At 35.5% G+C, this 24,504-nt stretch overlaps 1 protein-coding gene across 1 annotated transcript; it reads right to left on the minus strand.

The window, feature by feature from the left end:
* Positions 1 to 9,529: 9,529 nt before the first annotated feature.
* Positions 9,530 to 12,787, minus strand: LOC141685706 (uncharacterized). Its single transcript, XM_074490795.1, has 4 exons — positions 12,643 to 12,787; positions 12,376 to 12,559; positions 10,816 to 11,325; positions 9,530 to 10,319 (listed from the first exon to the last, which is right to left on the minus strand). The coding sequence occupies exons 1-4, from the start codon at positions 12,785 to 12,787 to the stop codon at positions 9,530 to 9,532; spliced, it is 1,629 nt and encodes a 542-aa protein (XP_074346896.1).
* Between the last annotated feature and the right edge of the window lie 11,717 nt (positions 12,788 to 24,504).

The following is a 24,504-nucleotide window of genomic DNA, read 5'->3' on the forward strand; positions in this document are numbered from 1 at the left end:
TATGGCTTGTGTAAATCTCGCACTTCTCTCCATACAAGTAGTGCCTCCAATATTTAGGGCAAAACTATTGCCACGAGCCCAAGCTCCTGGGTGGGGGTATCGAATTTTATATTCCCTTAATTGTTTTGACGCGTACGCGATTACCTTGTTGTGCTGTATAAGAGCAACCTAATTCCTTATGCGAAGCGTCAATACAAATCACAAAATCTCCTTTTTCCATCCGGCAACGCCAACATAGGGGCCGTCACCAACCTTTGCTTCAGTTCTTAAAAGCTGTTCTCGCATTTCTCTGTCTATTCGAACTTCTCAGTCTTACGAGTAAGCCACGTTAAAGGGGGCTACTATCTTTACAAACTTGAACGAACCTCCGGTAGTGATCGACCAATCCTACCTCTGGTAGTCGACCTAACCATGGTCATCAATTCATCAGTGGTCCTTTATTCATTCTTGTCAGGATCCTCCATAGGATCTTCCTCAGCAATTGTCCCTTCTAGGACAACATCCTCAAACGCTACATCCTCAATATGAACATCATCCGATCCCGCCTTAGGATGCTCTATCGGATCCATAATCTGATCTCCAATAAGTAATAAAACATCATCGCGTTGTTGCTCCTCAACCTCAGGGTTCGGAGTCCCGCTACCATATACGATCACGAACTACGCTCCTACCACGATATTTATAAGGGTTCCCATAAGGGTTTTAACTGTCAGTACTACGTTAGGTAGCCCAACTATGAACTTGGCAAGAGTTCTTATTATCTTAATGAACTTATTATCTTAACGTCACATCATCTCTGAGGTTTATAACGCTTAGCTCTGATACCACTTCTGTAACACCCCCAAATCCGGGGTCGGGGATCTGGGTTGTCAGGAGTTCCATTTCCCTTAATAACACCCAATCTTAATAATTAATCAACTACTCTGTACTGTGACCCCACAATAAACACATACACCACAAGTTATAGTCTCAGAGATGAACATCCAAAAATAATCACAAGTCATTTTATTCCACAATTATCTGCCAATACACCTTAAAAGGTTTTCTGAATAAATTTACATTTTCTTTGCCATTATTACAATTCATAAATATACATAAATCTGGTACATTAAAAGTTGAAGCCTAGCCTATTGGTAGTTCCTACCTCAGCTACAGCGACATCAATGCCTATAGGAAGCTGCGGAACGTTTCCTATCCGCTCGCGAATTGGGAGCTTGGTCCTGTTCGTCTTGTCTATCTGATGTTGTGTGATGAAAGAAGAAAGCAAGGGTGAGCAGCAAGCCCACCAAAATAATATTTATAATGATTAACAATATATGAGCCTTTTCATAGTACTCATGAAAGTCTTGGTCAAAAGAAATGAACCAAGTTTGATATTTTAATGCGATGAAGTCGCAAAATATTCAGTATATATACATATATACTTTTCAAAATCTTGGAAGTCCTCTTCCATGTATAATATACACAAAGTTCCAGTTTATAACTGTATAAAAAAATATCGTTGCAAGGTGATCTCATATATCTAACCTTGTCTCAACGCTTTTCTGAAAGTCTTTGTCATTCATAAGACAACCATTAACTAGATATAAGTTTAAAAGGTGAAGTTACAAGATACTCCAATATACTTATATCTTTTCCAAATACTACTTGAACTACCACCGTTCAAGTTATAATTAGTTTCAAAAGTTCATCACATAGATGAGACTACAAGACCAGATTTGAATAGATTAAATCTTTTAAAATATCATCAAAATACAATGAAGTTACGAGATACTTCATTTGATGCAAACATCATTTTGAAAACTTGACCCTGCCAACACTCAACAATCGCCCAACCGTAGCCTTTCTATCGAAGTGCTCTGGGTAGTGTTGCAAAAATATCCAATTGGATGATGAACTCATTACGGGAGTTTGCCGCGCCAGGAAGACCACTTACGATGATCAGTCGTAGTAGTGCAACCCCACCATTTTCTACTTGTAGAGGAGAACCTGTCGGATTTACTTGTCAACCGAACACTGAACTCCTAAGGAATGGACCGCCTTAGCAGAACTTCCAGGCCATTTGGGCCAATATAATAAGGCTGGGCCGGCGCTACTCGACCACTTACGCCACTCCTAGTTCAGATGAAATCCATGACTCTGAAACGTAAAGCTCGTCCCCACTTTCCCCAAGTAGAAACTTGTTGATACGGCTCCACCAAGAAGTCGTATCTAGTTGGAAAGGAAAACTCACCTATATTTCCCAGGCGATGCCTGTTAATGGATTAACTTGTTCCAAGAATTTTACTTCTCGAGTGTTGGGTAAGTAATCAAAAACTCTTTTATCATGACAACAACCTTGTTGCGAATATAAAATACACCACAGAGCCGGATCCCTCCGGTTTTGAGCGAGTATTTAAATCCCCTTTTTAAAAGGAAGATCTTAAATATAAAAATGAGTTTTGGGATCCGCTCTAACTTTTGAAAATCATTTTAAAGACTTGAAAACACTTTAAAGAGTGTTTGGAATAATGCTGATTTAATAAAGTAAATCAGTCTCAATATAAAGAAATATCTGAATATTATTATTTAAATAATATTCCCATAAAGAATAATTGAGGTAGAAGTTGAAAAACTTATACTTGAAATGAATAGTAATAATCAAAGATATACTTATACGAAAGTAATATCTTTATTTGAATATCAAAAGTAAGTTTGATTATTGAACATTATTCTTTAATAAATAAAGAATATTAATAAATAATAAGCGGAGTCATAATACCTCGAATGAATATTATAAATAATATTCATTAAATAAAATAAAGGAGTCATACATCCTCAAATGAATATCCAAGTAATATTCAATAAATAATATAAAGGAGTCATAAGTCCTCGAATGAATATTCAAGATAATATTCATTAATAAAATAAAGGAGTCATAAGTCCTCGAATGAATATTCAAGATAATATTCATTAATAAAATAAAGTTATCGAATAAACCTTATTCGATTAATAGCTTTGAAAACTATAACCATATATATATATATAAAATATATATATATAAAATCTACTCGGGATCCTCGACTCCCGGTTTCAGAAAATGTTTTCACCTTTGGGTCCCTATACTAGGGGTATATGCAAATTACCGCTATTCTCTAGCATAGGTATTATCAACTGAACCAACAGATATATATGGCAAGAATACGAAACAGGCATGCATATGTACCATATCACATGCTACAATATATCGCAAGAATTTACTAATATAACCATCATGCATCTATTACAAGATAATGCATATACAAGTGTATACATCACAACAACAGTATAACGGGTAGAAAACTTGCTTGAGCGACTGAGGGTTACGAATGGCTCGGGACGATTCTGGTAACCTATAAACAACAAGTAAGTTGGAATTAAACCAAAGTCACTTGTAAATCTATACTCTAAACAACTCAGACTCTAACGCTCGTTTTGCGCTTACTGATTCTCTTAAGTCACTCGAGTACCCTCGGCTCCACCATTTTTAATAATTTAACCATTACGAGTTTTAATAATTTTTAATAAACATGGCAATGGTCAAAATCTAGCAGGGAGTTCTCGGGTCCTAATGTTATGAACAAAAGCAGTCTAAAGTAAATCGGACAATACGACGGCTATGTTTACGCGATTTCCCAAATTTAAACCATTCCAAATCCACCACAATTCAACCCCAATTCATAACCCAATCAAAACTCCATCCAAACTACATTACAACAGCCCCAAATCAACTCATTATAATCAATTTACTTAATCTTAAAACTTGAATTTAAACTATACTACATTCTTTAACCAAATCATAAGATTTCAACAATCCATTCACCACCATTCTAACCCAACTCTAAACCAACAATCACTAAGCTACTCTAATACCATATCAACCAAAATCATCCTAATATACAAAGTAAAGCTAGGGTTTGGAGATGATATACCTTCCTTGAAGTGGTGTGAGTAGCTAGGAAGCCTTAGGAAGCCTTGAGGAGTCTTAGGAAAGCTTGGATCTTAAAGGAAAAGCAAGAAAATCAAGTTAAAAACCTTGAAATCACTATTCATTGTCTTCTTCATTGATTTATTGGAGAAGATAGAGAATGAATGGGATGCTTAAACTCATAATATAGCCATATCTATGCGTAAGGAACACTAGGGAATTATCTTACCAATTTAGGAAGCTTGGATCTTGGATTTTGAAAATTTTCCCTTTGAAAACTAGGAAAAGCCGAGAGCAATGTTCTTGGTGATGAAAATAACATTTTGTTTTGATGAAAAATGATTTGCTTGGCTTGGTGGATGTAGTTTTGGTTTTTTTGTTTTAGTTAATTACCTTTTTAGCCTTAAACTCTGTGTGGTTCTAATTCAACCACATTTCCTTCCTTCCTTTGTCATGCTTATGTCATCATGTGGTGTCATCCTTCCCTCTTTGTCCTCTTCTCATTGGTTGGATGACATCATCCCCTCTAATCTCTTTGATTAACTTCCTAATTGTTTGCCTAACGACCGCTGATCTGTTATACGGTTCGCTTAACTTTCGTTTTCGTTTATCGTTTGAGGGATCATACCCGGGATCTTATTACTTAGGTTCCCTTAACCTTTCTCAATACATTATATTCCTTTTTATGATCCTCTCTTATAATCCTTTAATTTAAATCCTTTTTATCCTGTTACCTTATACTCAATTCTTTCCGTATCTAGTGGATTTTCCGGGAAAAATCAAAGTATTCGGAATTGGATTCTGACGATCTTTACATACACTTATATAACATATAGAGTACTAATAAAATCTCAGAATATCCATAACAGAATCCCTACATAGTGGGGCATGAAAAGTTTTCTCATTCAGCAAAAACACTATTCATAAGGGTTTCAAAAATTTCCAAAAATTGGGGTTATTACAGATTTGGAATACAATTTATAAAACAAAAATCAGAAATAAAGATTTCACAATTTATAATAAATCAATAATTTTAAAAATAAGCATGGCTGAAACAACGAGGGTTTATGATATTTCATACCGAGATCAGAATAGAGGATAACGTGTACGGCATATATAATGTCACAATATATCAAATCACAAATTAAACTCTGGGTGCACCCACGTATCCTAATACAAATATCAAAATGCATAAAAGCTCATCCCAAAAGCTAATAGAAGGATATGTCGTGACCAATCACACTGTCACGGAAGTATCATGTCACTGGTGCTACAATGACATGATTGTAGTACCCCTACATCTGATTAACTCGGTATACCTTATATCACGCTAAGGATTGTATTTTTATAATTTTCAAACATAAAAGGGCAAAACTGTAATTTGACAAATATTAAAATGTCTCAATTTGCCTCTGTTCCTCGTTTAATATATAGAAGGAGTTTTAAAATTTTATAATAAAATTATAAAAACTAAATAGAAAGGAGGCACATGAATAATATAAACCAACATTTTATTTACTCAAGAATTAAAGTAATAGAAAGAATTTGATAAAAAAAGAGGATGCGCGTTATCTAATAAGAATTTTAAAATAAACTAGCACAATGGTAGTGATATGAAATGTTTGAATATGAGGTTTGGGGTTCGATTCTTAGTATATACAACAAAATACCTTTTTTACAAAAAAAATATGCGAGGATGGCATTTTTATAATTTTTCAACATAAAAGGGTAAAATTGTAATTTGACAGCCATTAATATGGCTCAAATTTCCCCTGGTGTGCGCTAGGTAAACCCTATGGGCTCATGCAATAGCCTGCAAATCACGTGAACCAAGGTGAACCGCATTTAAGTGACAAGCTCTGACTCAGGACAAATAATCATAAATTTTCCTCCCGTGAGGATCGAACCTGTGACCAAGAGGATAGTTATCCCCTCTTTAACCAACTAAGCCAACCCTTGCGGGCTAAACCAACATTTTATTTACTCAAGAATTAAAATAATAATAAAAAAATTGATAAAAATAGAAGATGCACCTTATCTAATAAGAATTTTAAAATAAAATTAAGAGCCTATGTAACACAATGGTGGTGATATGAAATGTTTGAGTATGAGGTTTGTGGTTCGCTTCTTAGTTGATACAACAAAATACCTTTTATTACAAAAATTATGTGAGAATGATATTTTTATAATTTTTGAACATAAAAGGGTAAAATTGTAATTTGACAGCCATTAAAATGACTCAATTTGCCCCTAGTTTTCTTTTAATATATAGAAGGATAAAATTACAAAAACTAAATAAAAAGCAGCACGTAAATAATATAAACAAATATTTTATTTACTCAAAATTAAGGAAATAAAAAAATATTGATAAAAAAAGAGGATGCGGGTGTGATCTAATAAGAATTTTAAAGTAAAAGCAAGAAGTTTTGTAGCATAATTGTAGTGACATGAAGTGTATGAGTAGGAGGTTTGGGGTTCGATTCTTAGTAGATAGAACAACATACCTATTTTTAACAAAAATTATGTAAGGATTGCATTTTTATAATTGTCCAACATAAAAGGGCAAAACTGTAATTTGACAGCCATTAAAATGTCTCAATTTGCCCACAGTCCTCTTTTAATATATAGAAGGAGTTTTAAAATTTTATAATAAAATAAAAAAAACTATATAAAAAGGAGGCACATAAATAATATACACCAACATTTTATTTAATCAAGAATTAAAATAATACAAAGAATTTGATAAAAAGAGAGGATGCAGCTTATCTAATAAGAATTTTAAAATAAACTTAAGAGTTAGCCATCATTCAGAGTTAACAAAGGAATTCTATGTCTTCTTTATTTATACAATACTACTGTATAATTATATATGGTATTTTTTATATATGCTCGGTCTAAGGTTAGGTGGTTCCTCAGTGTAAGTGAGTTACGACCGCCAAAAGACTTTGTAAAACATACTGTACACGCATATATATTTAAGTTGCTTATTTAATTGTGCAATGGTCAATATCTCTAAAGATTTATGCACTAATACCCATGTAGTGAGCATTGAGTCAGTAATCCCAAACCAGAAAATGCTTTAGGTTACTAGGCACAAAGTCCCCTCAGACTTAATTACTCGAGTATTAATGAGCTCAACCTAGTCAATCATACCACATTTTTTTTGTGTGTACTTTATTGCTACCATTCATACATCTATATATTATTTTTCTTTTTTTTATATATTTTTTTTGAAGACATTTACACCACATGGCTCCCCCAAACTTAAGCGTTTACATACTAAGCTCAAAAGGGAATAGTCAAGATTCTAATCATCAACAAGTGGATACCCATCAAGAAACAAGCATATCTAAGTTTCAATTCAAGAGCATAATAAGAGTGTGTCAAGAAATAAGTTTTGAACTTGTAACACTACGCATGTAACATCATTAAAACATGATCTTAGCAAGAATTAGTCAAAAATAAGCTACACATATTATCATCGGTCACTGACTTGGACTACTACTAATATGAGATCAATATATGATATGCAATGGAATGCAAGTACATGGTACAATGCATTTTTTTCATGTTTCCAATTTGTTTGATTTATTATTATTATTTTTTACTACTAATACACCACCATATAACTCACATACACATAAACACACACCCCCAACTTAGCATATTCCTTGTCCCAAAGGAACAACAATCACCAACCATAACAATCAACATAAGTCAGCTAACTAGATACATAATAGACTACTGCAGTGAGAAAAAGAAATCTACTCCCCTGACTCATGGCAGTGATGATGTGAATCCGACAAAGGCAAAGTACTCGTTAATCTTGACATGAAGATTCTCAATACGTTGCTTGGATGGGCATTAACCAGTACAACAACATGAATGTGGTGGTGGCAGAAGTTGAGATGTAACCTCTAAATTAGTACCCTCCGCATCAATCGGAGATGACATCTCCTCATATTTTTGCTGATATTCATTGATCCTCACTTTCCCATCTACCTGTTCAACCAAGTCAATACGCCGACAATTGTCCTTACCAATCAAAGTACGCCCGTGCACTACCTCCAGATTTGTATTCTTTCGATTAAAGACACCAAGTTTTTTCTGTAATTCTTGTGATAAAACCCCCTACCATAATAAAGCCACCTTTTCAAGAAGAAACAACAGACTCAAACCTCTCTAGTAATTACCAAGTGAAATCAAGCTTCAGACCATGACACATGCCATACAACACTTCTAGCTCTTGGTGGGACACTGTACCAACATTTTCCACACGTCTAAACAAGGTTTGACAAAGCACTCGATGTATGTACTTGTAAGCCGGACTTATAATTTAAGATGAAGTTGCTTTTTGTGCCGTGGATCTAGCATTTGGATTCCCAATAATCTCCTTCCAAAATTAAGTCTCAAAAGAGCCTGAAAGCTTTGACCTCTATAGACTCCACCCAAACATATTGGCTACTGCTTCGTCGGATAGCTCATAATCCTTAGTTATAATTCGGAAACGAAATTGAAGACCTGAATATTGGAATGTGCTGAGAAATTTCAATGTTAATTGACGAAAACAAAGTTCATTCATCTTCAACAAATCGACCCATCCAACATTATTCAACAATTCTTTAACCTCCCCAAGTAAGCCAATGGATTTTAAGAACTTTGCATCCATATATCGGTTTGGTTTCATCTATCTTAATGTAAAAAACTCATATAAAGCTTTTGACTCGATGGGTGCATGGCTGATTGGAGGATACGGAATGATGGCAGACACTCTCTTCTCTCCCGGGGCTATTTTCTTACAAGTATCCACAACCAACCCATTTGAATGACTCCCATTCTCAGTGACACGGGCCTTTTTAGACGCTGATTTACTGCGACTATGCTTGGTAGAAGACATGCTTAGATTTGCTTAGATCTAGCGTGCAGCCTTCAAACCCACAAGAATAAAGTAATATCAGAACTGAATAGAACCAAACACAGATTTGTGTTTCAAGAAAAATGGATTAGCAAATGCAAAATACTGAGAGCAACCAGCACACACTCGAACCTCCGTTTCTCTTCTTGCTTTGCAGCGTCGCAGGTTTGCAGAGTCTCGGGTCTTCTCACATCTATGTTGTTTGTTTGTTTTTTACCCGTGCTCCTCTCTGTTTCTCTTTATATACAAAACATAAAATATATTAATAAACTACATTACATATTTCCTTAAATAAATATTTACATTTATATTATACATAACCAATAGAATTATTAAAAGAAATATAAAAATCAGATAAAAAATAATAATATTAATTTTTTTAAAGAGGAACATAGAGGGACTGATGGAAGGCTTCAGGACCTGAAGTGGGTGTGTCATGCACCACTGTTTTGTTCAGGGCCTCAGGGTTGTGTCTCAGGGCCTGAGGTTGCACTTGAAATTTTTCTCTTCTTTTTTCCTGCATAGTCCATTAACATACAATTCTTTTATATGTATTTAGAATTAGTCATACAAATAATTGTACAACAAGTATTGTTTTTATTTATTTTTGGCTTGCCTCCCAAGTAGCGCTTGTTTTACGTCATTAGCTCGACGCCTTTCATGGTGACTTATATTTGAGGATTCGCGAGAAGCCAAGAGACTCCTCGTGGAAGGTCATCACCAACTAAATAAGACTTCAATCTTTTTCCATTCACTTTAAAAATATTAGAACCTTCACGAGTGATATCCACTGCACTGTACAGATATACTTTAACAACTTTAAATGGACCCGACCATCTTGATTTCAACTTTTCGGGAAAAAGTTTCAATCTTGAGTTAAATAAGAGAACTTGTTTCCCATCTTCAAACTCTTTTGATACAATGTGTTTGTCATGCCATCGCTTTTTCTTTTCTTTGTAAATTTCAGCATTTTCATAAGACTTGAGTCTCGGCTCATCAAGTTCACCAAGTTGCACCAACCGATTTAGTCCCGCGCCATTCAATTCCATGTTCAACAATCTTGTGGCCCAATATGCCTTATGTTCCACTTCCACTGGTAAATGACATGTTTTCCCAAATACCAACCTATAAGGAGACATGCCAATAGGCATTTTGAATGCCGTCCTATAAGCCCACAAAGCATCATCAAGCTTCTTTGACCAATCCTTTATTGAGTTAGCCACCATTTTCTCAAGAATTTGTTTAAGCTCACGATTTGAAATTTTCACTTGCCCACTAGTTTGAGGATGATAAGGTGTAGCAATTTTTTGAGTCACCCCATACATCTTCAAAAGATCCTCAATTAATTTAGTGCAAAAATGAGAACCTGCATCATTGATAATAGCCCTTGGAACTCCAAATCTTGTAAAGACATGTTTTTGTAGGAACCTCTTTACCACTCTAGCATCATTGGTAGGACTAGAAATAGCCTCCACCTATTTAGAGATATAGTCCACTGCCACCAAAATATATTTATTCTTGTAAGACTCTGAAAATGGACCCATGAAGTCCATCCCCCAAACATCAAAGAGTTCAATCTCAAGAATAGGTTGCAAGGGCATATCATCTCATCTTGAAATATTTCCCCGTCCTCTGACATCTATCACAAGTTACGACAAAGTTCCTTGCATCTTGATACATTGAAGGCCAATAAAATACAGATTGCCAAATATTTGCCACCGTTTTTGTGCTACTATTGTGACCACCACACTCTAGAGCATGACAGTCATTCAAGACGTTAGGAATTTCCTCATGTGGTACATATCTTCTCATGATTCCATCAGCATACTATTTATAGAGAAGTGGTTCTTCCCAGAAGTAGTGTTTTGTATCGAATAAAAACTTCTTCTTTTGCTGATAAATGAAATCACTTTGCACAATACCCCCCACAATATAATTTATAAAATCCACGTACCAAGGTGTAGATAAAGACACAGCTAAAAGTGTTTCTTCTGGAAATGCATCATTGATAGGCATATCAGTTCCTACCAGTCCATCCCCCAGGTTTAGTCTTGATAAATGATCAGCAACCAAATTTTCCGAACCCTTTTTATCTCGGATTTCAAGGTCAAACTCCTGAAGTAAGAGTATCCACCGTATGAGACAAAGCTTGGCATCCTTCTTTGACATCAAGTAACGGATCACAGCATGATCTGTATAAACAATCACTCTAGACCCCACAAGATAAGATCTGAATTTGTTAAAAGAAAATACCACAACAAGTAACTCTTTCTCTGTGGTGGCATAATTGATTTGTGTATCATCAAGTGTCTTGATTGCATAATATATCACGTGCATGCGCTTTTGCTTCTTTAGTCTCAAAATAATGTCAAGAGCATAATCACTAGCATCACACATAAGCTTAAATGGCACGCTCCAATCAGGGGCTGACATGATAGGTACATAAGTAAGTTCCTTCTTCAACCTGTTAAAAGAAACAAGACAACTCTCATCGAAATTAAATACACTATCTTTTTCAAGTAAGTTACAAAGAGGTCGAGAAAGTTTTGAGAAATCCTTAATAAAATGACAGTAAAAACCGGTGTGTCCAAGAAAACTTCTAATTCCCTTTATAGAGGAAGGCGGTGGAAGGTTCTCAATCACTTCAATTTTTTCCTTGTCAACCTCAATGCCTTTACTCAAAATTTTGTGCCCAAGCATAATACCATCCTTTACCATAAAATGGCACTTTCCTCAATTAAGGACAAGGTTAGTCTCTTCACATCTCTGCAACACTTGAGACAAATTGGTTAAACAAGTATCAAAGGAAGAACCATATACAGTGAAGTCATCCATGAAGACTTCCATGGTTTTTCCTATAAAATTCGAGAATACAGAAGTCATAAGTCATTGGAAAGTAGATGGGCCATTACACAAACCAAATGGTAGTCTAAGATATGCAAAAGTACCATAAGGACAAGTAAAGGTTGTCTTTTCTTGATCCTCGAGCACAATGGGAATCTGAAAATATCTCAAGAATCCATCTAGAAAATTATAATATTCATTACTCGCAAGTCTTTCAAGCATTTGATCAATAAATGGGATGGGAAAATGATCTTTGTGAGTAGCATTATTTAACTTCCTATAATCAATACAGACTCTCCAACCTGTTACTGTCTTAGTGGGGATTAATTAATTCTTTTCATTATGCACGACAGTCATCCCACCCTTCTTAGGCACAACATGTATTGGACTTACCCATTTACTATGCAGAACAGAATATATAATGCCATTATCTAATAACTTAGTTATCACCTTTTTAACCATATCTTGCAAATTAGGATTTAATCTCCTTTTTCCCTCAGTCACAGGTTTATGATTATCTTCTAATGAAATCTTATGTAAGATCTTTTATTGTCCAACCAATTGATGATTTAAATGTTTGAAGCACATGTAAAATTTCTCAAGTTCATCATCATTAAGTAAAGAAGACACTATCACATGATACATATCATTATCACCAAGAAAAGCGTACCTTAGATTAGACGGAAGAGGTTTAAGTTCTACCTGAGGTGCCTCTAAAATTGAAAGTGACATATCAATTTTTGGTGTACATGTATCTTGTACAACAATTGCAAGCGAGTATTCATCTTCTTTGCCATTGAAGGTTTGTTCCTCTCCCAACAAGTCGATGTCTTCATGCTTTAAGATCTCCTCCACTATGTCAACGGTGAAATATGTAGCATCAAATGAACGCATCTTCATAACTTTGTTGAGATCAAACTCAACCTTATCATCACACCAACATTCAATGTCAATTTCCCAGCCTTAACATCAATTGTTGTTCCAGCAGTATCCAAGAATGGCCTTCCCAAGATAATGGGAATCTCAACATCTTCATCCATCTCCAATACCACAAAATCACAGGGGATAAAGAATTTATCCATTTTGACAAGTACATCCTCGATGATTCCCAAAGAATACTTGATAGTACGATATGCCAGTTGAAGTGAGATTCTTGTCTTCTTGAGCTCTCCAAGACTAAGTCTTTAGCAAATAGAGCGTGACATCAAACTCACACTAGCCCCTAAATCACACAGGGCCTTAATTTTCTCCATTTTTCCAATTGTACATGGCAAAGAGAAGCTTCCAGGATCCTTAACTTCTGTGGAATTGATTTTTATATGACTACACTACACTCCACATTTAGATTAATAGTTTCCACATCCTCAAGTTTTCGCTTTCTAGACAACATCTCCTTCAGAAATTTGGCATAGAGTGGCATTTGGGCTAAAGCATCAGCAAAAGGTATATTTATATGCAACTGCCGAAAGATTTACAAGAATTTCTCATACTGTTTCTCCAATTGCTTGTTATATAATCTTTGTTGGAAAGGAATTGGGGGGCATATATGGTTTGACTGGTACTTTTGGTGCAACTTCTTCTTCTTTTTGCTCATCACCTATCTTTTTAGAAATTTCTACTTCAGCCTCAACAGTTTCATCTTCTTTTGCAATGACTTTTTTCTTGGGTCTGATAGCCTCAATTTCTGGAAATTCTCTTCCATTCCTTGGAGTGATGGCCTTGTAGTGCTCCTTCCCGTTTGGGTCTGGTTGAGAAGGAAGTGATCCTTGCTCACGGACACCAACCTTATTAACAATTTGGCCCATTTGAGTTTCCAACATCTTTTGAGATGACGCCATTTGATCAATCCTTGACTCAACCTTTTCAAATTTGGTCTCTATGTTGGAAAAGGCTCTAGTAGTTCCTTATATCATTTTATTGAGTGCAATTTCCCACTCAGCAGATTCTTTCTTTTCCTTTGGAAAAAGTTGATATTGTTGTTATCCCTGATATCGCTGGCGTGGTTGAAAACCAGGAGGTTGATTTTGCCTGGGAACTACATATGATGGATTAGCAGCATGATTACTAGTATAGGAAAGATTGTTGTTGGGCCTCTAATTTGGATTGTAGTAGGAATTATTCTGAACATGCCAAAATTATCTTCCCTGAATGAAAGCTGCACGTAAGAATACTCACCGACACTATAATCAGTGTATCCTTCCATTGGAGAAGAGATGGCATTAACTGTTAGGTCACACACACTGTAGAAGGGGGTTGAATATAGTGTTTAGCACAATCAAATCGAATTAAAGAACACAAGTAAAAGAAAATAAACTTTATTAAACTCTATTACAGTATGGAACTGTCCTTTCTCAGTGATGAACAAATTATCACGAGAGCTGCTAGGGTTACAATAAATATTATTCTCGATAATGATAACACATATAGTGTAAACCCTATGTCTGTGTTTATATACTACACAGTTACAAGATAATCTCTAATTGATATGGAATATAATTTTGCTTCCTAAAATATATCAATCAGTTATCTTTTCTTCCAAGTATTCTATTCTTCATAGAATTCCTTCTTCATGCATATCTCTTCTTGCGTTTGTCTTAATCTTCTTTCCTTTCAATCAACCGCCTTCCTTATCTAAAAGTTCCCTTAAGTCCTGATATTATCTCCTGATAAATATCTCCTGATAACTTAAGTTCTGACAACTTAAGTTCTGACTTCAGTATAAGTGCTGATTTCCAGTTAAATACTGATTTGTCCTGTTTAAGTAAGATCTGAAAACTAAACACAAATCATATTAGACATGACATTATCAAATATATCTAACAATCTCCCCCAACTTATAAATTAGCATAATATACAAGTTTAACAGATATTTGATGATGTCAAAAACATTAAGTACAAATGCATGAGAATTCGACTAGATAACTACAACTTATAGTCCTTAAAGCTTTACCATCTTTAACTTCTGATAACAACTTCAGTCTGTATACACATCAGAATTTGAGCAGTTGTAGATCTTGACTTGGCTTCAATTACTGATCTCTTTGATGTCAGGAGTTGTTCTGAGATAGTTCTTTAACAAACATCTCTCAGCATATTTAAGTTCATCAATCATCCTCCTTTTAGCATTCTTCAATTCAACTGTATCTTCACCAATTTGAAAGATAGCAGCCCTGAGATAATTTATTTTAGCTTTTCTTATATCCTGATCTAGTCTGATCAAATATGCCTTGTCAGACTCAAGATTGAATTCCACAGCCTTATAACCTAGAAAGGTAGTTATAATCTTAGCAGAGTTAGGCTTCATCTCGACAATATCACCCTTGTGATCTCTGTACTTGGGACAGTATGTGCTATCAGACTTTACAGAATAAAGCTTCTTCTGTCTCTGAATTTGATTCTTCAAATAATTTACAGCACTTTCTGTTAATCTGTTCTTCACTTGAAGTAGGAATAGAACATGTTCTAGTTCCTCAAACTACTTCAGTGGTATAGCATTCTCCCTAATATGGTATACCCTTCCATCTGTCATGAAATATAACAAGATGTGTTCTTTCAAGAAGGTATGGTAAACCATCTGTACAGATTCAAGTCGATTCAATCTTTCAGGAGTTGCTCCAACACCTGGTTCACTTAAGGAAGTTGGATCATTGGTTGTGTTCTGTACTTTTCTTTCATCAGCACCACCCAATCCATATTTATCTCTTGCTTCCTTTCTTGTAAAAACTCTTGCTTCAAAACCACTTGCTGCAGCCTTCAAAGGTTGAGTCTGTTTAGCTTTGGTGAATCCTGATAGGAGTAACTCTGAGGATTTAACATGAGCAATGTCAGAGGTTTCCTTTAACTTATCTTCTGATATCAAGCCAACTTGAACTATGTCAGAGGTTGCTTACTTCAGTGTCATATCAGAACTTACTATATCTTGACTCTAAACAACTTGAGCCATGTCAGAGGTTGTTTGAGAAATCTTCTATGAAATCAGAGTAATATTAGCATCTTCAACATATATTTCTTTATCCATAGCAGGCACATAAACCTTTACAGGTTCTCCAACTTTTTCTTTTCCCTTGGACCTTGGATCTATCTTCATTTGTGATTTGGCCTTAGTTGCCTCAGGATTTATCATTTCTTTTATCACAATGCCTTTAGCCTTAGGAATGTTCTTTTCAACAATAGAAGCTTCAGATTTGGAGTTGACTTTTTCTAACTTAAGTCTAGCTTCTTCTTCCTTTAGACTCTCAAAGTCCAATCCTGGATTTTCTTTCAGAAATAACTGTCTTGAAATCTCCTCATCAAGTTCCAGAAGTTCATCAAAACTTATCCTTTTACCAGTATAAGAACTTATTCTTCTCCCAGTATCAGAATTTGTTCTTTGACTTGTAGTTCCAGCTTTACTTGATGAAAAACCTTTACCTTGACCATGACCTCCACCCATTCTAGAGTTTCCCTGGTCATTTTTTCCATCATCCTTTCCCGTCAGTGTCTTAATAGGTTTGCATTTGGACTTAATTACTTTCTCCCCCTTTTTGGCATCAGCAGTTAAAAGAAGAGAGACAAGCAATTCCACTGAGGATTGGATCTCATTGAGTTGATATTGGTGAGAAGCTTGATTCTTCAAAATTTCATCAATCTGAGACTGTTGCTTCTCTTGGGTTTTCTCAATGTTGGCAGTCTGTCAAAGGTAGGTTGGAAAAACCTTTTCTTTTCAAGTTTCAGATTCATATCTTGCTGGATCAAGTTTTCTTGAATTTTATTCACCTTTTCATGAGTTATTGAGTGTTGACCTTGAAGGTGCCTTGTACTCAATGCAGTAACTCTCAGCTGTGCCTTGAAATCATCATTTATCAGCATTTCATCAGCTTTTACAAGATGCTCAGCAAGAATCATTTCAGAAGGAACAAAACTAACTGTGTTCCACTCCTTAGTCCACTCCTATCCTCTAGGAGTTTCACTCCAAGGTACTGGTGCTTCCCCTGTAACAAACTTCTTGACTATCTCAGCTTTATGAACAGTTTGTTGAGGTGCATGTCCTGATGGACCAGCTACATCAGCATCTACATTTGTAGTAGCAACTTCACCAGTAACTTCATCAATAGCAGCATCAGAACTTATAGAATCAGCATCATCGGCATCCTCTGATAAAAGAATAGTATAAGAGGCTATGGAGGCTTCAACATCATCCTCAAAGTGCTGATCTCCAACTAAGTTCTGATCAACAGCCATATTCTGATGCTCACCTAACATCTGATCTTCAGTAGCTAGATGCAGAGAGGGTGTTGTAGGCAATTCTGGATTGAAATCAGCATCAAGAAGTGGTGTTGTTGGTGGAGTGATTTGAGTAGGTGGAGCTTCTAAGTACAAAACCTAAGGCACTTCCAAGTTATGGATGTCAATTTCATCACCTGGCCCCTGGTTATCAGCATGTACTGGAGATACTGGAGGTGTGGGAATATGAGTTGTTTTTGGCTCATGAAGTGGAGAATGATGAGTTGCATGAAGATCTGGATCAGCACTTGGAGAATTATTAGCTTCAACAGTGTCTTGTGAGATCAGAGATTCCTGATCCCCTTCCTTAGCTGCTGCTTCCAGTCCTTTACCAGAATCTGCAGGCCTTTTAGCTAATGTTTTAATTCTTTTAGCTTTTGAGGAGACTGTAGGAGCTGCATCATCAGAATTTAGCTTTCTAAGCCTTTTTAGGGGCCTAGAACTCCCAATTCCAGTATCTTTCTGAGAAGAGACCTTCTCAGCTTCTACAACAACAGGTTCTGACACTGGAACTTGTTCCTCACTGTCTGACTCATCCCTCAGAACAATCCTCCTTCTCCTCTGTTGTGTCTAAGGTACACTCTTTGTCCTCTTAGGTTTGGAAGATGAAGGCCTCACAGGATGTGCTGATGGTGAAGGTTAAGATATCTGTGATGGTTTGAAATATGTTCTGATGGAGGGTTGAGTAGGTTGAGGTTGAGAAGTGGTATGTTCTGATGGTTGTTGTGGCGGCTGGGATGTGCTGGTGGGTTGAACATCAGGGTAAACAGATGTGTAGGTTTGAGGATTAGCATTTACAAGAATCTGTTTTACAAACTGAGGTATCTGTAAGGGTCTAACCACTTTCTTCGTAATGTCAGCATTTAATAAATCATTAAAAGCCCTCTTTGCAAGCTTAAAGGGTGGAATTAAATCAGTGGTAGGTTGGGGCTCATCAGCACAACAGAAAATATATATAAGCTGACAGAATCTAGCAAAGTACACTACATTCCTATCTTCTGTCATCCTTTCCCCTATGAAACCTAGCACAGCTCTTGCAAAATCAAAGTGAGTTTGATAAATAAGAGCATACCCGATTTGCTGACTCATAATTGGAATGGCATCAAAGTTGGAGCACTTATTGGCGAATGCCTTAGTGATACAATCGAAGAAAAAGCTCCATTCATTCCTAATATTTGCCCTTTTCAACTGTCCAAGCTTGCCCAAACTCGTCTCATAACCCAAACTGGCCATGAGCTGCTGTAGAACAGGGTCCTCCGCTGTAGAGAATGTACATCCTTCTGGTAAGTGGAGAGCTTTACAAACTGCTCCAGGAGTAACCACATGCTCAACATCATTCACTTCAAATACGATGCTTGGAGTACCAGTAGCACCACCATCATCAAAAATCCCAGTTCGCCAAAACGTCAGAACTTGTTGGCTTGAAATATTTTGAGGTTGGGTCAAAGCATACCCAATCTCACTATTTGCTAAAAAATCTTGCACAAAGTGCAAATCAGATGGAGTTTCAGCCTTGTTCAAGATTGCAGCATAGTTGTTAGGTACAAACTTGGCTGCATCAACAATTAAATCCTTAGGTGCCATGAGAAATAAGTGAGAAATAAGGTTGCCTGTAAGGTGTTTGATAAAATGTCTGTATGATAAAGCGTCAGTGAATATGAGAGAGAATAAGAGTAAAAAGAGAGAGATAGAGTATAAAAGTGAATAAAAGATTTTACAATCTTTTCTCTCTTTTACTGATACATGGTAAAAAATAGCCGTTGAGACACCTGTCAGACATGCAGCAGTAAAAGATAATTAATGGGCACGGGTATTCAGTAATCATTACTTATCACATGCAGTTTTTCAAGGAGAAAAACCGTCCCACTAACCAAGTAATCCCATTAATCAAGGACGTTCGGTTTTTTTTTAAAAAAATCATTCCCACTAAATAAACTATTATTACTGCTTTACCAATATTCTGTAAAAATATGACAAGTGAGGTAAATTTCCAAAAATAAACCAAGTAAATAAATACTGCCACGTCAGCATCAGAACTTGATTATTATCAGAATTTAAAAGGTCATCAGAATATGATTAGTATCAGGATTTAAAAGTTCATCAGAATATGAAACGACTCAGAGACAAAATCTTGCAAAAAAAAGTAAAATTTCATTAATATATCAAACAAATACATTCGATGAAATTTAGCATATACATGTAAAAGTTGCAAGACAGTCCTAATCTATGATTCCTAACATCAACAGATTTAGTCCTAGTCTAAGAAGATCCTATCGACTAGTTCCTGTTGTTGGAGATGAAAAGCACTGCAAGACGGATGATCCGTTCTTGCTGACGGAGAGCACGGAGATGAAGATATCTTTGGACAGTCAACAAGTCATTTTTAATGATCTCTGGAAATTTAATCCAGAGATTATGAGGAATGTTGTTGATAGGATATGTAGTCGGAATTCCATTTTGAAAAATATGCACAGTGTCGGTGCCATAGTTGTAAAACCAACCAAACTGAGCCATTGTTTGAGAGAAGAAAGAGTTGATTTTTACTAAAGGAGTATTGGTCGGTTATATAGACAAGGGAAGGCCAAGAGATGCAGGGAATGTGAAATGAATAGAAGTAAAGCCTAATATTCCTAGACCGATGAGTAATAATGACAGCCATTGGAAGCTTAAAACAGGAGTTAATGAGCACACGAAACAAGTAAAAAAATTACTGTGCATATACGAGTACCACTAACCCAAATTATTTTGACTGTTTATATCTCACCCAAACATATTCTGAACTTAACAGTCATCAGAACATGACTCCTTAACTCGAAAAGTGAATGTTTTATTCCTGTAATTCTTCACATAATTACTGATATGGTTTCATCAGAATTTAATCATCAGAACTTCCATCAGAACTTGTCCTCAGAATTTATGTATCTGACACTTAAACTGTTCATCTAAAATAACATTTATCACCACAGTAATTTTCATCATTCACATGGAGTGTATGTGTGTGCAATAAGCTAAATATCAGATAAAGATTAAAGTCTGATTCACTTCAGTACATCTTAGAAATAAGGCATAACTAAGAACTTTGCTCAAAATCTGTCATTATTCTGAAGTCTACTATAGAATGAGTTCATGCAAGAGTCCACCTCAACTCTTTTGTGCTCATTTTATGCATCTTTTGAAATTCCTTTTTACAGTGGTTTCTCAGTGTAAGTGAGTCACGACTGCTTATCAAAATTTATGCTATTATCAGAGTATTTCTCCAGTAATCATAGAGTGTGAAAAGTCACCAAGAAAATTTTATTTTGCTTTTCTGATGCATATTACTTAATACCGGCAATGCACTTGGGTCTTCCCTTCCACATTTTTACTCTAGATCTCAAAGGAGTACCTGATTTTTATTTTATTTTCTTTTCTTTTTCTTTTGATAAGTGAGGCTTATCAGCACTTAGTACATTCACCAGATTTACTAACATCAGAACTTAACATATAAAAAGCATTATTCTAGTTTTTGACTTAGTAATAAGATAGACAAAGTAAACTTAACTGAGCTCAATATCAGAATTTGCTTGTGTTAAAAGATTTCCACATAAACAATTACTTCAAACATGGGACCTTTAGTATATTAGAGATTACTAGGTCAGCATCTAGCACAGTTATCCTCATTGGAGTGAATAATCACAGAAACATGCATATCACTATCAGAGTTTAGAAATTCACATCAGACAACAATCAGCACTTAAGCAAATTTCATATTAAGCACATAATACACAAAGATAGTTATATCTGTAAATACTGATCATAAAGTCTGATGTGACAAAACATAAACTAAGCAGATTTAGAGAAAGAACCTGAAACCATTCCAAGTTCATTTACCAATCTTGTAAAAGTAGCTTTTTGTGAAGATATCTGCTAGTTGTTGATCTATTGGAACAAAATACAATTCCACCGTTCCTTCATCCACATGTTCCCTTATGAAGTGGTACCTAATGCTGATGTGCTTTGTCATTGAGTGTTGAACTGGATTACCTATCATAGCAATAACACTTTGATTATCACAGTAAATAAGGATTTTAAAATATGTTAACCCATAATCCAGTAATTGATTCTTCATCCAAAGAATCTGTGCACAACAGCTTCCTGCAGCAATGTACTCTGCTTGTGTAGTTGATGTGGAAATTGACTTTTATTTCTTGCTAAACCAAGAAACTAATATGCCTCCAAGAAATTGGCAGCTTCTACTTGTGCTTTTCCTATCAATTTTGCATCCTGCAAAATCTGCATCTGAGTAACCTATTAGCTTAAAGTCTGATTCTCTAGGATACCACAATCCCAGATCAGCTGTACCCTTAAGGTATTTGAAAATTCTTTTCACAGCTGTTAAGTGAGGTTCTCTTGGATCTGCTTGAAATCTTGCACAAAGATAGGTAGCATACATGATATGAGGTCTACTTGCAGTAAGATAGAGTAGTGAGCCAATCATACCTCTGTAATCAGTAATATCTACTGATGTACCAGTATCCCTATCCAATTTTGTTGCAGTGGCCATGGGAGTGGATGCACTTGAACAATCTTGCATTCCAAATTTCTTCAGCAAATTTCTGGTGTACTTGGACTGACAAATAAAAGTGCCTTCTTCATTCTGCTTGACTTGAAGGCCCAGAAAATAGCTAAGTTCCCCCATCATACTCATTTGATATCTTGACTGCATTAATTTGGCAAACTTCTTGCAAAGTCTATCATTTGTAGAACCAAAAATAATATCATCAACATATATTTGCACCAAAAGTAAGTCCTTTCTGTTAGGTCACACACACACTGTAGAGGGGGTGAATACAATGTATAGTACAATCAAATCGAACTTTAATAACTCAAGTAACAGAAAATAAACTTTATTGAAATAATAAACTCTGTTACAGTATGGAACTGTTACCTCTCAGTGATGAAAAAACATCACGAGAGCTGCTAGGGTTACAATAAATAATCTTCTCGAATATGATAACACTTATAGTGTAAACCCTATGTGTAACACCCCCAGATCCGGGGTCGGGGATCCGGGTCGTCACGGTCTTTCTTTCCACAATATCACTTCACTTAATTAATAATAATAACCTTAAGCTGTGACCCCACACTAACACACACCACAACCCGTTATAGTCTCAGAGATGAAATTGAAATAAGTACAAGTCTTTGAATCCACCATTTAAAAGTTATTACAACCCAAAATGATTACTTGATAAATTTACAGTTAATTGCCATTATCTGCCACAAGTTATAATTATACGTAATTTGATTCTCAAAAGTAGATGGTCTGAACTACAATAGATCTACCTCTGCAGCTATAGCAGCTACAACATCAACGGGAAGACGCGGGACGCTTCCCACGCGCTTGCGCTGGGTCTGCTGGAGTCTGGCCATCTCTCCTAACTGTTGTTGTGTGATGAAGAAATAAAGCAAGAGTGAGCCTTACAGCTCGCAAGATAATATATATAGTGATAACAATAATATAAGTATCTAAATGGATACTTAATAGAATCTCTATCATATGCAAGATAATTACTTACTAGATATAAGTAAAAACAAGGAATGAAGTTACCAATACTTCACCACACTTATATCATTTATAAAGCTACTTGAACTACCACCGTTCAAAGTATTATAAGTTTTAAGAAAAACATCCCATAGATGAGACCACAAGTTAAGACTTGAATAGATTCAATCTTTGAAATATTATTGAATGAAAAAGTTATGAGATACTTTATTTAGTCCCGATATATATATATCCACATATATATATCCCTTTAAACATTTCCTGGAACCTCTGTTATGTAAAGTATGAACAGAGTTTGAAACATCCAATGAATTTTGGAAAGGAAAAGAATTTTGGCATAAACCAGATATCTTGCTGATCAGGCAAAGATACCAATAAGTAACCTTTTCTACTGTAGATGGATGAATTCCTCACCGGTCATCACCCTGGCCGCATTAGGACCTCGCGCTAGACCGTTACCCGGCCCCTCACGCGTTGATGGATTGCCACCCAGCCACTTACACAATAATAGACCGTACCCCGGCCTGTCGCTTATGCCGACTCAATCAAATGGACTTACTTCCCGAACATTGGGCAAGTAATCAAATTGTTTTCTCAAAACAGCAACCTCGTTGCGAATATAAAATACACCGCAGAGCCGGATTCCCCAGGTTTTGAGCGAGTATTTAAATCCCCTTAAAAGGAAGATCTTAAATATAAAAAAAAGTTTTGGGATCCGCTCTGACTTTTAAAAATCATTTTGAAGACTCGAAAACACTTTAAAGAGTGTTTGGAGTAAAGCTGATTTAATGAAGTAAATCAGTCCCCAGAATATTTAGAAAATGACTGAATATTATTATTTAAATAATATTCCCATAAAGAATAATCTTTATAAAAATAATTGAAGTAAAAGTATTAAAGCTTATACTTGAAACGAGTATTAAATAACCAAAGATATACTTATATGAAAGTATTATCTTTATTTGAATAATCGAAAATAAGTTTGATTATTAACACCTTATTCTTTAATAAAATAAAGAATATATTTCAGCAAATAATCGGAGTCATAGATCCTCAAATGAATATTCAAATAATATTCATTAAATAATATAAACTGAGTCATAAGCCTTCGAATGAATATTCAAATAATATTCAATAAATAATATAAAAGAGTCATAAGCCCTCGAATAATATTCGAAATAATATTCAATAATAAAATAAAGTTAAAGCTATCGAATAAACCTTATTCGATTAATAGTTTGGAAAACTATAACCATATATATATATATATATAAATATATATATATATATATATATATATCCATATCCATATATACAAAAATCTACTCGGGATCCTCGACTCCCGGTTTTTAGAAAATATTTTCACCTTTGGGTCCCTATACTAAGGGTATATGCAAGTTACCGCTATTCTCTAGCATAGGTATTATCAACTGAACCAACAGATATATATGGAAAGAATACGAAACAGGCATGCATATATACCATATCACATGCTATAATATATCGCAAGAATTTGCTAAATAACCAATATGCATTTATCGCAAGATCATGCATATACAAATGTATACATCACAACAACAGTATAACGGATAGAATACTTGCCTGAGCGACTGGGGTTACGAATGGCTCGGGACGAGTCTGGTAACCTATAAACAACAAGTAAGTTGGAATTAAACCAAAGTCACTTGTAAATCTATACTTTAACTAACTTAGACTCTAACGCTTGTTTTGCGCTCACTGATTCGCTTAAGTCACTCGGGTACCCGCGGCTCCACCATTTTTAATAATTTAACCTTTACGAGTTTTAAGGCGATTCCTTCGCGAGTGTCTTACTAACTGCCTAGCACACTTACCATAAATGTTTCATACATTAATTAACCCTTTTTGGTCTTTAACCTATGTTTCAAAGTAAGGCGAGGGGAAAAGTTTCGTTCGCGAAACGCCGTTACTTGAAACGGTCGTTTCTCCTAAACCGTGCATCGGAATCGAACG

Source organism: Apium graveolens, chromosome 9, assembly GCF_009905375.1.
Source record: "Apium graveolens cultivar Ventura chromosome 9, ASM990537v1, whole genome shotgun sequence".
NCBI lineage: Eukaryota > Viridiplantae > Streptophyta > Magnoliopsida > Apiales > Apiaceae > Apium > Apium graveolens.

Coding starts and splice junctions, on each gene's coding strand:
- LOC141685706 (XM_074490795.1), bottom strand. CDS start 12,787: ATGGATAAATTCTTTATCCCCTGTGATTTTGTGGTATTGGAGATGGAT. Junction 11,326..12,375: donor CCTCTTCCGTCTAATCTAAG/GTACGCTTTTCT, acceptor TTCTTTTAACAG/GTTGAAGAAGGAACTTACTT. Junction 10,320..10,815: donor GTGTCTTTATCTACACCTTG/GTACGTGGATTT, acceptor GGCTATTTCTAG/TCCTACCAATGATGCTAGAG.